Source organism: Vulpes lagopus, chromosome 12 (assembly GCF_018345385.1).
Source record: "Vulpes lagopus strain Blue_001 chromosome 12, ASM1834538v1, whole genome shotgun sequence".
Taxonomy (NCBI): domain Eukaryota; kingdom Metazoa; phylum Chordata; class Mammalia; order Carnivora; family Canidae; genus Vulpes; species Vulpes lagopus.
Window position 1 is genome coordinate 17,685,569 of NC_054835.1, and position 15,895 is coordinate 17,701,463.

Genomic DNA, 15,895 nt, shown 5'->3' on the forward strand with positions numbered 1-15,895 from the left:
CCTGTGCCAATTCCTTCCAGTGACCCTCCACCCCCACCTCCTGGTGTTTTTAGAATGTGTCCCCAAGAGACCAAGATGTTTGCTCCAGTTTATAAAACCAGGGTCAGGTTTGCTAAGAACGCTCAAGGTTTCCAAATAGAAATATATAGCAAAACAGTTTGTAGCTACAGCTGGGAAATTATATGTAATTCCCCAATTCCAGTGTGGGAGTCCATTCATTTTGCTTGGTAGATAAAATCAGACAATTTGTTGAAGCTTTTCAGTCAAATCCTGTACTCTAGTTAACTTCTACATGAAGTGCCTGATGATTTCTTCCATTGAGCCAGCAGTTGCTAGCCTGGGAAATGACCTTGAAAATTCACAACTGAAATAAGCTACTCTCATTTGTGGATTTTTATCTCATTCTTTTTTTTTTTTTTTCTTCCCTTAGTGGGTTCAGTGTATCAACGGATAACAGAGTGCATATATTCAAACCTGTATCTGTACAGGCAATGTGGTAAGAGGACTTTTAATGTCTCTATAAAGGTTTTTGGGGGTTTTTTTCTGTGAAAGTTTTTAAATATATTATTGGGGCAATATTTTGTAAGTAGTAATATTTGAAATAGTACAGTTCTCTATGAAAATGCTGTATGATCTGTGTGTGGTTTTTTGTTTGATCTGTTTGTGTGTCCCTCATAGTTAAAGATGACCTAGGAGCTCAGTTTTCAAATTATCATAGTGGAAGTCCTTAAGCACTGGTGAACAAGTAAAATTCAGAGGTGTTCTTAGACTCTGGAAGATACTTAATGGGTCAGATTGCTGGTTGGAACAGTTTTATCGGGACACATTGATTAAGCTAGTGGCAGTCTAGAGCCATATCTAGAACATCATACTACTACAGTGCATTAGTGTTTAATTTCTTAAAGTAATCAGGGATACTATTAATAGATAAGTTTCCATTAAAATTTCTGATGACTGTAAGACTGCAAAATGCAAATAAAGCCGAAACATTATAAATGTTAATAACCATCAACTGGTGTACTGACACTTCTGGGCTACTTAACTATATATATCAGAATTACGCTTTATATGGGTTATATCTAATCACCACACCAATTCCCTAAAATAATAATAGTAGTTCTTATTATTGGTGAGAAAGCTGAAGTTTTATAGAGGTTACATAACTGGCCTGAGAGTATCTTTTCCATGTAGGCAAAGTAGACTCTTACTTTCTTATTCTAGATTATCTAGAAAATGATCTGATGACTAGGGAATAGTATGACTCTAAGATTCAGAGTCTATCCCTGAGTTAGGGATTTGATTTTCAGTTTCTCATTCAGTTACCTTATTCTGTAGTAGAAGTCCTCATGAGGAGCAGAATGGATAGAACAAAAACCAAACAGGAAATAAAGGAGCCTGAAAAGATTCCAAGGAGCTTATTTGCCCCTGAATAACAGGACTGATAGGCTTGAGGTGGATGCAGTCATAAAACAGAGACAACTGAACTTCAGAATCTTATCATTTCATGCAATAATTGAGGTGCAACAGAGTTACAGGTCATGTGTTTAAAACAGATTTTTGGATTTTAGGGCATATTTCACATAATTTTCTCATGGAAAGCTTACTTTCTTTGACTAAGGCTCCTTTACACGCAACTGACATACCTATTCCTAGGTACCAAGTAAAGCCAAACAGCTGACGTCCCATAAATGACAGTATTTTCAGTTATATTTTGAGAAGGAGTACAAAGCAGTCTTAATTCTTTAGACAATGAAGGAAGATTCAAGTAATAACCTAGTTCAATCTGTGATGTTCTAAAGCAAACTGACTAGTCCTACTTCTGTTGGCTTATTGCTGAATAAACTTTTTGGTGTGCCATCTGGGGAATAGTGAACTGAAAGTCACAGGGGAAAAAAAAGGTGATCTATGGATCAAAGTGGCATTTAGACCAGGTGTTTCCTTCACAGGAGGTAGTTTAATGTAGTTTCCTGGGAAGCTCCTGTATGCAACAGAAATATCTGAGATGGCCAAGCCTTGAGTATATTTTAGTTTTTTTTTTTTTTAAGGTTTTATTTATTTATTCATGAGAGACAGGGAGAGAGAGAGAGAGAGAGAGAGGCAGAGACATAGGCAGAGGGAGAAGCAGGCTCCATGCAGGGATATGGGACTCGATCCCAGGACTCCAGGATCACACCCTGGGCCAAAGGCAGGTGCTCAACTGCTGAGCCACCCAGGTGTCCCTAAGCCTTGAGTGTATTTTAGGATTCTTGCCTCAGACACATGTGGCATATGCTTTTGAAGCACAAGTTTTCCCAATGAAGATAATATGCATCAAATATTGCACTCAGCTGACCCTTACCTGTAAATCTATGTAGTGAAACTGAAATTCAGAGAATTCTCTGAGAATTAGAAAAACTTCTCTGAGAATTTGGCTTACTTTGAGTAATAGAAAGCATTCTAAAAGATTCTGCAACTTTGTTTTTTAAGGAAAACTCTTTCCCAGATAAAAATGGACTGAAATGGGGTAGCCCAGGTGGCTCAGCAGTTTAAGGCCACCTTCAGCCCAGGGCCTGATCCTGGAGTCCCGGGATCGAGTCCCATGTCAGGCTCCCTCCATGGAGCCTGCTTCTCCCTCTGCCTGTGTCTCTGCCTCTCTCTCTCTCCTCTCTGTGTCTCTCATGAATAAATAAAATCTTTAAAATTAAAAAAATAATGGACTGAAATTTTTTTCCTTATTAAGTTGATAACTAATTTATTTTTTAATTTACATTTTTTGGGATCGACAAGGACTTGAACAAGTAAATTGTCATTTACTATTGGTGGGAGAATAAACTACAACAACCTTTCTTGAGAGTGAATCTTTCTTGCCAATATGCCTTACCATTTGCCTGCCCTTTTGACCTAGTAATTCTGCTTCTAAAAATTTATCCTTTTTTAAAAATAAAAATAAAATAAAAATGTATCCTAAGGTAATAATTGTGGATATGTGTAAAAATTTTAACTATAAGAATGTTTGTCAGTGTTGTAATAATAGCAAAATGTGGAAAATAATTTAAATATCTGAAAAATATGAATTAAATTATGGTGCATCGATGTTATTAAATATAATACAACCATTAAAATAATCTCATTGAAGAATATTGACATATATGCTGGTAAGAAGGTTTAAAGTAAAATCAAGTTTAAAATGTAATAAATGAATGAATGAATGAAGAAAGAAAGAAAGAAAGAAAGAAAGAAAGAGAAAAAGGGAAGAAAAGAAAGAAAGAGAAGGAAGGAAGGAAGGAAGAAAGAAAGAAAGGAAAAAAGAAAGAAAGAAAGAAAAGAAAGAAAGAAGAAATATAGAGGGATACCTGAGTAGCGCAGTCAGTTGGGCGTCTGACTCTTGATTTCAGCTCAGGTCATGATCTCAGCGTCATGAGATGAAGTCCTGCATCAGGCTCTATACTCAGCGGGGAATCTACTTGAGATTCTCCCTCTCCTTCTGCCACTCTCCCTGTTCTGTCTTTCTTTAAATAAATCTTCTAAAAAATAAAATAAAATATATATAGAATGTGGTCATATCTTTATTATTGATGGATGCCTTGACAAAAAAAGACTGAAGAAATCTATACTAGAACTTTAACAGTGGTTATTTCTCAGTAGTTAACTACAGGATATTTTTGCCTTTACTTAAGGTCCCTAAATTTTCTAGAGTTAGCATGGATCACTTTTGCTATGGGGGGTGGAAATTAAGTGGCATTTTTAAAAGAAAAATGTCAATGGATTGCCTATAGAATTCTCTCATACTGTCCTCTTCCCGTAAGAGAAAGACATTAGCTTATAGCTAATAAGACATTTTGTTTAATCCAGCTATGAACTAGGCATTCTTATAGGCACGTGAGATGTGTCAGTAAACAAAATGTAGAAAGATCTTTGCTCTTATGTAATTAATTTCCTACCATTTCAGGCTTCAGCTTTTCTCAAATATATAACTAGAAAGGTTCTTTTCAAATAAAAAAATAAAAGTTTTTTTTAAAAAAGGTGCTTTTCAGGTTTGTTTACCCTCTTGGGTTCCAGAGTTCATAGTCAGAGATTTAATTAGTATAACCAGAGCTATTCTTAGAAAGTAGCTCAAGTGTATGAATAAATGGTTTGAAGAGACTGAGAGACTAAAGCAACAAGAATGATAAATGTTATTAGATAAGTACTTCCTGGGCATCAAAGGACATGTCTCAAGGCTTAGAGACATCTATCTATATGGTTTTTGTGGACCCTCTAAGAATCATAGGGAATTTATGCTGTAAGATGATTCTGTGCCAAGGGAAACAAATCTTCTATAGTAAATGGTTGAGATCTTTAGTTCTATAGTGATACAACATATAGAATCCAACTACAAGATCATGAGCTCTGTAGGTACCTAGACCTATTTTTCACTGGTGGGTTGTCCTGGTTGTTCTGCTCCTCTCTACTCCTAACCTTATTAATGCATTATATATTTCAGCAAAAAGTGTCTAGCAGATAGCTATAAATAGCTATATATATTATATAAATATATTATATTATATATTATATTATACCATATATTATAAATAATATAGTATAATCAAAATCAGAGAATCTTAAATTCCAGGGAATAGATTCTCCAGAGGCCAAATTCTATAGGGTTTAAAAATTGAAAGAGTTTTGGTTACATGTGGATTATTGGCTTTCTGGTATCCCCATGGTTCTGCAGTGCTCATTTCCCAGCGTATCTTTCAGGTCTGCATTACAGAGTTTACACAAGGCTTGTGAAGTGGCCAGAATGCATAATTACTATCCAGGCAGCCTGTTTCTCACCTGGGTGAGTTATTACGAGAGCCACATCAACTCTGATCAATCGTCAGTCAATGAATGGAATGCTATGCAGGATGTGCAGTCCCACCGGCCTGACTCTCCAGCTCTCTTCACAGACATGTAAGTCAGTTTACTCAGGATCACTGAAGTGTCTCTGTTGTATCCTAGGGGGTCAAAAGCAACATGTTCTTCCCTAATCTCTCTTCTTCGAGAATTAATCTTAGCCAGTGATACTAGTCAATGTCTATACTACACATTGGCCACACAAAGAATCCTATTCTTTCTGTTGTCTGCAAACACAGAAGGAGTTTAACTCCTGGGCGCAATGAAATCTCCATAGTAAAGAGCTGCAATTCCATAAAATCCCATTCAGATTCCACTAATTTGAAATTTGAGTTTAAAGGGAGTTAGTCTGAAGTCTGCCTTGGCATCATCTGTGAAAGAAGGATTTAATAAGCAAATTAATGGTACACAGGAGCTTTTTTTGTTTTAAGATTCCGTATAAGTAATCTCTATACCCAATGTGGGGTTCAAACTTAGAACCCCTAGATCCGGGGTCACATGCTCTACTGACTGAGCCAGCCAGGAGCCCAACATAGAGAAGCTTTTATTTTATTTTATTTTTAAAGATTTTATTTATTTATTCATGAGAAACAGAGAGAGAGAGAGAAAGAGGCAGAGACACAGGCAGAGGGAGAAGCAGGCTCCACGCAGGGAGCCTGACATGGGACTCGATCCCGGGCCTCCAGGATCACACCCTGGGCTGCAGGCGGCGCTAAACCGCTAAGCCACCAGGGCTGCCCTAGAGAAGCTTTTAAAGAGATGTTTCTAATACTTAAGAAAACAAGAAGTTTCCAGTCAATTTAAAAGACTGCCTAGGTTGTTATTGCTCATTTTAAACTGATTTCTGGTCATATATTTTTAAAAACAATTTATAATTCAAGTGTTTGACTCAACCCCACTGTTGCCTTGTTGGGTCTTTGTCCCAATCTCTTGTTGGGAGATTTTATTAAATCTCCCTGGTGTATGGTAAGTTGGATAAAGGCCTGAGGTGGAGTTGATGTTTATTTCCTTCTTAGGCCTACACGTTAAAACTTTCAGACATTAATCAGGATGTTTCTTGTGCTCTGAATTTATTTTTCTGCACTTTCAAGGTATTCTACAACTGGAAAAGAAGAGTATCTATCTACTTACTATCTGACTGTACAAACCTTCACCTTCAGATTCCTAAATTGATACCAAAACAGTTCGTGATTTTGTTTTAAGAAAATGCTTTATTTAGGTAATAGTGTAAACTTACTTTTACTAGAAAAGGTGAAATTTCCAAGAATTGTATGAACAGGACAGTCAAAAAAGAAGTGGAACTTTTTTTTGCATAGGGTGTTATTGATACTAGGATCTCCTTTTCATTAGCCCTAGTCATTTGAAGATCCCACAGTAACTGAAATGATAAGGCTTAGTCTGGCTTTCAGAATCTTGGAAAACGTTACTGAGTTCATGCTTTATAGCTGATTGATGGTTATCAAAGGAATGGATGTCTCATCTGGCTCAAAAATGGACATTCTGGGGATCCCTGGGTGGCGCAGCAGTTTGGCGCCTGCCACGTCGGGCTCCCTGTGCATGGAGCCTGCTTCTCCCTCTGCCTGTGTCTCTGCCTCTCTCTCTCTGTGTGTGTGTGACTATCATTAAAAAAAAAAAAAAAAAAAAAAAAAGGACATTCTAACCCAAACTTACATGAGAGTGAAAACTCTTCATTTCTTATGATTTTATTAGAGAAAATTTGGATATTACATCAGAAAGAAAAGGAAAGAAAATTGGCAATAATTTGTCTATATCCCCCAAGCAAGGGAAAGTAGTCCCTGGAACATGCTGGAGGTTCATTAAATCTTGGCTCTTAGTATGTACAATATAACTCCAGCTTTAATGATATATTTACTAACCAAATGTCTGTCCTAGAAAGAAAAACTGAAAAGCTGTAGGTCAGAGTATTGATAATGATTATCTCTAATGTAGAGATTTTCAGTGATTTTTATTTTTCTTCATGTCTTTTCAAATTTTTCTCTAGTGAAATCGAGCAAGAAAGTGTGTTCATGTTATAATGTTTTTTCTCCCTAAATTGACTAGAAAAGCCTGAAAAAGAATGCTGAGTGTACAGGGAGAATGTGTGCCAAAATGGATTTAGGTACTCTACTGCAAATAAAGTTTGTATTTTGAAATACAAGGAAAGGGAAGAAGGGAACATACATGTATAGTGCTTCCAGTGTATGTTAAATGTTATGCCAGGCACTTTATACGTGGTACATCATTTATAAGAACCTCATGAGGCAGATATTATTATACTCATTTTATAAGAAAAGAAAACCTGCTCAGAGAAGGGAAGGAATTTGTTCAAGGTTGTACCACTAGTAAAGTTGCAGGGCTGGGATTAATACCCAGGTGTGAAAAAAAAAAAATACCCAGGTGTGTCTGCTCCCAAACCACTCTGCCTCAGAGAACTGTCGTGAAGGATTAGGAGAAAGATTGCTAACTAGGGATCTAACTCATGCACATAGGTGGTAAAATTTGTTTTATAAATATTTTTAAAGGTTTTATATATTTATTCATGAGAGACACAGAAAGAGGCAAAGACATAGGCAGAGAGAGGAGAGGAGAAGCAGGCTCCATACAGGACCCTGATGCAGTACTCAATCCCAGAACTCTGGGATCACATCCCGAGCTGAAGGCAAATGCTCAACCTCTGAGCTACCCAGGCGTCCCTATAAATATTTTTTAATGGAAGACTTTAATGTATAACTTTCTACCATTAGCTATGTCTAGGAAAAATGGTTGGGAGCATGATTAAGAATTTAATCCTGCTCAAGACAGGGATGCCTTGGCAGATAGGGAGATGGCACAGGCATTATCTGTATTCTGCAGGGTTCATGAGAAACTACAAGCCCAAGTGGTGGGGAGCCCCAAGGTTCTGAGGTCAGAGCATCCATCTTTGGAGATTACTGAAGCTATTTTTGCAGACAGCGATAAGGCTGTAGGCAGCAAGGGCAGACAGGATGCCTGAAGGCTTAGTCCATTTCCATCTCCAAATAAGGAGGTACAGAGCAGATACCTTTCTTGAGTAGGTAAGAGGGAAAGATGAGACAGAAAGTGCTCTTTGTCAGCCTCACTCAAATTCTGCATAATATGAAATAATGCTTTTAGAGAGAAGCATCCAGTTACATTAAACCAATACCTTTCTAGTAATTGGAGAGTTAGCTTACTAGTTTAATTTCCTATTAAAGTTCCAAGGGTAATTTTATTTTTAAGAGTCAGAAGATTAAGGGAAGCAACATAATCCTGCAGGTAGAGTGTTAGGCCGGGCTGAGAGTACTGGTTCTCCTGCCAGTATATGCGATCTTTGGCATGTCATTTAACCTTTCAGATATTTATTCCTTTATCTATAAAATGGGGGTAACAATTTCAGAGATGTTGTGAGAGCTTTATGAGAATGAATGTATTTTGGATGGAAGTATTCTGAGTAGTTAATTCTTAAAAACCCATTTTGGAGTGAATTTGCTTCAGTGAAGAAGGCAGAAATCATTCTTTCATCTTTCCTGTTTTCTAGAATAATAGCAATGAATGGTCAGCATTAGGTGGCATTTTAAGCTACAGAAGACCTGGTCCCTAGTGAGTCACACCACTGTTCTACCCAGCTTGGTATTCTAGCTCAGCAAATGGTAGTCAGGGATACTTGATGGAACTGTATGACTATGCATCTGCATTAAAGTAGTATACACAGTATAGCTTATTTTTTAGTCCTTCATAGATGTATGTGGATATATTTAAGGGCTTCTAGACATGTACGACCTCTTAAAGTAATAATTTCTACATGTTTACATTCTATACATTGTGAAAAACTTTTTTAAATACTTTTTGTTTGTTTGTTTGTTTTGCCATGCCCCCAGAATATAAATGTTTGAGGGTAATATAGAAAATCTGCCAATTTGGAAACAACCAAATGGCACGTTCATTAACCTAGTCCAATTCCTGTCTAAGAAAAAAATCACCATTTCTCTCTTCTCAGACCAACTGAACGTGAGCGAACAGAAAGATTAATTAAAACCAAATTAAGGGAGATAATGATGCAGAAGGATTTGGAGAATATCACATCCAAAGAGGTGAGAGACCTTGAGTTCTTATTATTCCAAGACTAGGAGTGGGATAACAGTGGGTATGGGGTTAGAAATAGTGAATGATTGATCGAAAGTACAGAGGTACTTTTCAGAGATAAGTAAAATATGTCTTCTTTGTTTCAGATACGAACTGAGTTGGAAATGCAAATGGTGTGCAACTTGCGAGAATTCAAGGAATTTATAGATAATGAAATGATAGTGATCCTTGGCCAAATGGATAGCCCTACACAGATATTTGAGCATGTATTCTTGGTAAGTCTGAGGGCCACTCTAAGTGATGTGCTAAATCTAGTCCATACCAGCTTTGGGAGAACAATTGTTAAATTTGAGTATATTTAAATAAAATATAACTTAAAAACAAAAGTAATAAATACTTAAACCCTATCCCTTTCTAGTTTTTTACTAGATTTTATTGTTATCTGTGCTCTAGGTTATTTACATCTACTATATGGTGGAAATGTTCGATAATGGTGTGCTTCTGCTCATCTCTTCCCAATTCCTCATTCAGTGACATCAAGCTGGTGGATTAAAATTGACTTGGTGGGAAACTTTACACCAAGGAAATGGGCAAATGCTACAAATCAGTCCCTTCCCTCCTGCATGGACTGTTAAATATCTCATCTGTTCTTCATGACAGTCAAAAGTCAAACAGACCAGTCCACAATAGCTTTATACAGTGTATCCAAGTAGAATGATCCTTTGAGATCACTCTTTCACATTTTCCAAATTTGCATAAGGCCTAATATATCTGAGCAGAGCAGGTGGGACTACTTATGAACTGAGAGACTATTGGACTTTAGAAACATTTAGAACCTTATAGCTGCATTTTGAGTCCCCCCGATACTTTTGTGATTGCTAAAATTTCAGTGACTTAAAATTGTTCATGATTCCTGAACATTCAGTGACCTGCACTTAGCCCAAGGATAGCTTTCTGACCAATGGATTAGGGAAGCTTCTAAAAACCTTAAGACTCATTTTCCTCCCAAATGTTAGAAGAGTTTTAGTTTCCATCTGTACATAGTAGTGGGAATAAGGTTAAGAAGGTAATCAAAATCAGTGGGGAATGTCAGAACTTCATTTTGTTTCCACTTCCCACACACTTTGACCAAAAATACTGTAATAAGGAAATAAATTGATTGGTTTGAATTTCATTTCCTTTCTCTGGTAATTTCATTTCCTTTCTCTATTTCACATTTGTGAAATGATTAGAAGCTGAGAAACAGAAAACAAGAGGAATAAATGCATAGGAACTGACTAAATTGGATCATCTCACCCCTGAATATTCAAGAGTTTATGTCACCAAGCAGTCAGATTTTATGCCATTGAAGGCTTGTGCCCTGAATTAACTTTTTGACAGTCTGAGAGTATGTGTGCTTGTAGAGTGATTCATAGTGCTGTATAGCTATGAAATTACTCATGAAAAGCTGTGAGCTGGAAAGGGAACTTTTTTCCATGACTTTAACTTGACCAATGTGTGTTGCCATTTCTGGGTGTAGATTATACTGCAAAACTGTCATTGACCTTTCCATTTGTAAAGTACTTGGCTTTGTTGTCATCTGTGTATACCTCCACAAGGGTTCAAGTATTCCCTGCTGGTGTATCATTGGAAAGAATTTTTGGATTATCTATAGAAAACTTATGAGTCACTCATTCAAATGGACCCTACCCCTAACTGTGTCTGTGTAACATGACTAATTTTTATGAACAGCAAGTGCTTATACCCAAAAATAGCTCATGTTAGAAAATGACCAGAGCTGTAAACTCAGAAGTCACTTTTCCATTACTTGTATTTTAATGCCAGAAAGGATGTAGACATAATGAATATGAAATACAATTAATATGAGACTGTTCAACCTGTTTAATTTGGGTGGACTTCCCTGTGTCTCTGATGCCACCCACTCAAGGACTATCTTCTCCGTACTTCCTCTTGAAATGATATGTTTTAGGATAATTAGAGAAATTTTAGTAGTACTCTTTCAGAAAAAACAATCCAGTTCTCCTGAGATTTGAGTCCCTAATCAACTACAAATGCATTTGAGTATTTTTACCAGTATATTTATCCTATTATTTTATGAATATTGGCATATTCTTCTGTCTTGGGTTTTTTTTTTTTTTACTTATTATAAAAATAAGTCATGTTCATTTTAGAAAGTTTAGACAATTTAATTTTTTTTAGTGAGCTACACATAGTCCATTCCTTTCTATTTTTTGACTGAAGTATAATTAACGTACAATGTTATATTAAGTTCAGGTCTGCAACATATCAATTCAGCATTTTATGTATTACTCAGTGCTTACCACAAAATAAGTACAGTCCCATTTGTCATCGTACAATGTTATTACAATATTATTGACTGTATTCCCTAATCTGTACATTTTCATCTCTGTACTTTATTAATTTTATGACTGGAAGTTTGTAACTCTTAATCTCCTATCTATTTCACCCATTCCCCCACCCAGCTTTCTTCTGGCAACCACCAATTTGTTCTCTCTATATATATTTTTTAAATATTTTATTTATTCATGAGAGAGAGAGAGAGGCAGAGACACAGGCAGAGGGAGAAGCAGGCTCCATGTAGGGAGCCCAATATGGGACTCGATCCTGGGACTCTAGGATCATGCCCTGGGCCGAAGGCAGGCGCTAAACCGCTGAGCCACCCAGGGATCCCCTTGTTCTCTATATTTGAGTCAGGTTTTATTTGTTGGTTTTTTATATTTCACATATAAGTGAAATCATATTGTATTTGTCTTCCTCGGACTTACTTTACTTAGCATGATTATTGGCATATTCTTCTGTCTTAGGTTTTTTATTTATTATAAAAAAGTAATTCATGTTTGTTGTAGAAAGCCTAGACAATTTCAGAAGACCATAAATAACATTTAATCACCAGCAAAAGAGATAAGCAATGATACATTTTGTTCTATAATATTCCAGTCTTTTTTTTACTTTCTTAATGTGGTCTGTATATTTTTGAAAAAGGGAAATCCTAATCAGCTTCAGATTATAATTCTGTTTCCTAAAGAATGGACATGTTCTTTCCATTGTGTGTATTTTTCTTACTTGGGAAAAACTTCCAAACTGGAGAATTCTGAAATTTAACTCATACCCAGCAAAATGAGTACATGAACACTTCTTCATCAATGGCTTTCTCCCTTTGTCTGCACCACCATATCCTGTATCCAAACCTCTATCTCTTTTCCAGTGAGTCTGTGCTCTGCTGGCTTTCCCAGCAATTGACACGGAAAAAGAGGTTTTATCCAAGCTGCAAGTGGTGGTGTTAATTTTCTGCAAAGTCATTTCATCTTGTGCGGAGCTGCCATGCCTGAAGTGCAGGCAGATTGTGTGAAGGAAGGCGGCAGGATTTTTCCCCTTCCTTTTGAAGAATGCTTAGCTCTGCAATGCACTGCACAGAGCTGTTTATTTAGAAAGGTATCCAGCTGGTATGGAGAAGAAAAGTATAAGGCATACTTTAAAGAAAATCTACAATGAGAAGAGAGAATTGATTGGTTGGTTGGAAGCCAGGGTATTTCCACCCAAAGTTCTTCCACACCCTTAAGAGTTGTACTCTGAGCTGGAAGCCTTTGCCCAACCAAGTCTCAATATCTACAGTTCTCCTGGAGGTTGTCCAGTTTGGCTGAGAAAAAGCTAAATGTGAACAGAGACCCTTTGCTGAAAGGCAGGCAGCTTTCTTAGTTGAACAAGGGAAACATAGGAATATTGGACACAACCAGTAATTTTGTTCATATTTTTTACTGCTGATGGTTATCCTTCTTAATATTTGACATTACAGAATAATATTTCCTTTTCAAAGAAAAATAAAGCCTCAAATTGGTAGTTACTTTTGTAGGTGCAGAGAAATAGAGGATATGTGAATAGATGAGACTTAAGTCAAATGGGCTGTTTTAATTATTCATGATTTTATCCTTCAACTGGAGATTTGTAGCATGAACTTTTCTCAGAAGGAAAAATTAATAGAGCTCTTGTGCCTGGTTGCCTCAATAACGTGACTCACAGTGTTGAGGCTGTAGGTGTGGTATGATGAAGATATGGAGAAGGTACCAGTCCTTGGAGATTATGTCAAGTTATAGTGATCCTAGTAGAACCCGAATACAGTCCTTCTTATTTGCTATAAATGTGCTCTCTTCTCTTTTGCTTGGAGCACTTGGACTCTTACAAGGCTATTTCATAACGATAATATTTGAAAAGAAATAAGTCATTTGGGGGTGCCTGACTGGTCCTGTCAGTAGCATATGACTCTTGTTCTCAGTGTCATGAGTTCAAGCCCCACATCGGGCATGGAGCCTACTTAAAAAAAATTTTTTTTAGAAAGAAAAAAAATTAGTCACTTGGGTTTTTGGACTATGGCACAATATAGGGGAACCAGAGTGAAAGATGAAAATGAACTTACTTAAAAATGTATTATAGTCCCAAGATTTCATTTTACACTTCAGTAAGATTAGAATATGCTTTGCATAATTAATTATATAGAACATAGTGGAAAACCCCATGGAATTGTGTCATTGTAAGCCTGAGAAGCATGTGTGGGGGGGGGGAGATTGAGTCTTTGGAGGGCCCCAGGGGGCTAATATGAATGGCATTTATTTTGAGGACAGAAAAGTAATTACACCATGTTGATTCCAGTTCTTCATTTCAGGTTGAACCTGAAGCAGCCCTAAGCAGAGCCCAAGTCATGTTATATGGACTTCATTGAGTCAGTAGCCAAAGCTTTTAATTTATTTTGTTTCTGGATATGTGCCATTTCAGATTGTCAGATTGAGTTTTCTCTGGACAGGTAGATGAAAACCATGGACTTTTCCCATCACGTAAGGGTTATTTCCATCTAGCTGGACAAAGTTCCACAGAGGATTTAGACTTCTAAATTAAGAAGTGCAGTGGTCACATTTCCCTGGCTACCATTAAGGCACTCAACCCTTATTGCTTGGCTTCTGTCTCCTTGAAGTTCTTTAGGATTCTTACCTCTTTCTTTGTGGGAGAGCTTGTTTTCAAAGGTTGAGCACAGAGCCTTAAGAACCTCCCAGATTTTTTTAAAGCAAGTCACCTGAGCCCTGATTTATAAAAAAGATCAGTTATCCATCAGTTACCACCCTTTTCCTAAATAGAACTTTACAGTAGATCTACTATACAGTAGATCTACTGAGATAGATATATATATATCTATCTCAGTTCAACAGCCAAATTGAATAACATATCACTTGTATTATGATGATAGTACTTGCATAGCACTTTTCAGAGTGCTCCATTTACTTATTTGATCATTCACTCAATAAACATTTGTTGACCCTCTCTTTTGTGCCAGGTATGAGGCTAGATTTTTGTGCAATCTGATCTATTTCTATATGGAGAGAGTAATGAACTATATCAGATAGATATTCATGGAAGGCCAATGAGATAGACAATTAGAAGTGGTCATTAGTAACATTACCAAGAGTGATGAGAGCAGAAACCACAGTGCTGTAGGTTGAGACCTATGGGAAATATGGAATCAGATAAAGTATTAGATTTTATTTCTATGAATCTTGAGAAAGGAAGAAAGGTATCTGGAAGAGAATTCAGGATGGAAAGAGGGTTTTTCCACTTTAATATGGGAGAGACCAGTTTTTTTTGTCAAGGGGTGGGCACTGGAATGGAGACTCTTAAACAATAGAAACTTAGGACACCTGGGTAGCTCAGCAGTTGAGCATTTGCCTTCAGCTCACAGTGTGATCCCGGATCAGGGGATCTAGTCCCACATCAGGCTCCCTGCAGAGAGCCTGCTTCTTCCTCTGCCTAGGTCTCTGCGTCTCTCTGTGTGTCTCTCATGAATAAATAAATAAAATACTTTTTTAAAAACCATAGAAACTTATTTCTCATAGCTCTGCAGGCTAAAATCTGAGATCAGCGTGCCTGCATGGTCAGGTGAGGGCCATCTTCTGGGTTATAGATTTCTCTTTGTTTTCTCACATGGCAGAGGAGATCAGGAAAAACTTCCTGTTTGTAATTTGAGACGGTACCCATTTAGGTATGTAGGAGTAGGTGGGAGGAGTGATCCATTTTGCAGATAAGAAAAGTGAAGACGGATAAGCAATTTGCCCAGTGCCCCACAGTAGAGTGGGAAGTTAGAACTTGAACCTGAGTCTTCTAATGCTAAATTCCATTTAATACATAATTCTAAAATAGGCAAATTCTTACTTTTAAATGTTTGCCTTTTCAAAAGAGATGAACAGATAGTCCAAAAAAAGCAAATGGACCAGAAACATTGAAAAGTTGCTCACTCTTACTCTTAAGAGAAATGCAAATTGAAATTACACTGAGATAACCTTTCACACCTGTCAGATTGGCAATAATTCAAAAGCTTAACCACACATTTTGTTGGCAAGGCCTTGGAGAAAGTGGCACTGTCATACGTTGTTGGTGGGAATGCAGAATTGTTTCAGCCTCTATGGACAGAATTTAGCAATGTCTAACAAAACTGCATTGGCCCTTTACTCAACAACCTCACTTCCACAAATATGAAACATCATTTATAGGAGACTAGTTGAATAAATCTATCACTATCCAGTGAAGTGCTATGTAGGTGTAAGAAGGAATAAGGAAAATTTTTCTTTGAATTGCTACAGAGTGATTCTGAGAATGTATTGTAAAGTGAAGCAAGCGAAGAACAAAAGTATATGTAGTATACTACTTTTATGTAAGTAAGAAATAGTAACAAGGATATATTTGCTTATGTTTTTTCAAAATAGAACATAGGTAGAATAAGCCAGAAACTAATGAAAATGGTTACCCTTAGGGATTGAAGAGATTAGAGTGGGAGTGAGACTTCAAGTTTACTTTAAAAAAAAAAAAAGATTTTATTTTTTCATGAGAGAAACAGAGAGAGAGAGGCAGAGACATAGGCAGAGGGAGAGGCAGGCTCCACTCTGTGTCTGTCGTGAAT

At 36.9% G+C, this 15,895-nt stretch overlaps 1 protein-coding gene across 3 annotated transcripts in view; it reads left to right on the top strand.

The window, feature by feature from the left end:
• Positions 1–15,895, top strand: part of SSH2 (slingshot protein phosphatase 2) — a 237,270-nt gene that overhangs the window by 190,058 nt on the left and 31,317 nt on the right. For all 3 annotated transcript variants that reach the window (XM_041725969.1, XM_041725972.1, XM_041725971.1), the window contains 4 exons: positions 431–496; positions 4,720–4,914; positions 8,852–8,945; positions 9,084–9,212. In XM_041725969.1, coding sequence (XP_041581903.1) covers positions 431–496; positions 4,720–4,914; positions 8,852–8,945; positions 9,084–9,212 — 484 coding nt within the window. The remainder of the gene's footprint in view (positions 1–430; positions 497–4,719; positions 4,915–8,851; positions 8,946–9,083; positions 9,213–15,895) is intronic.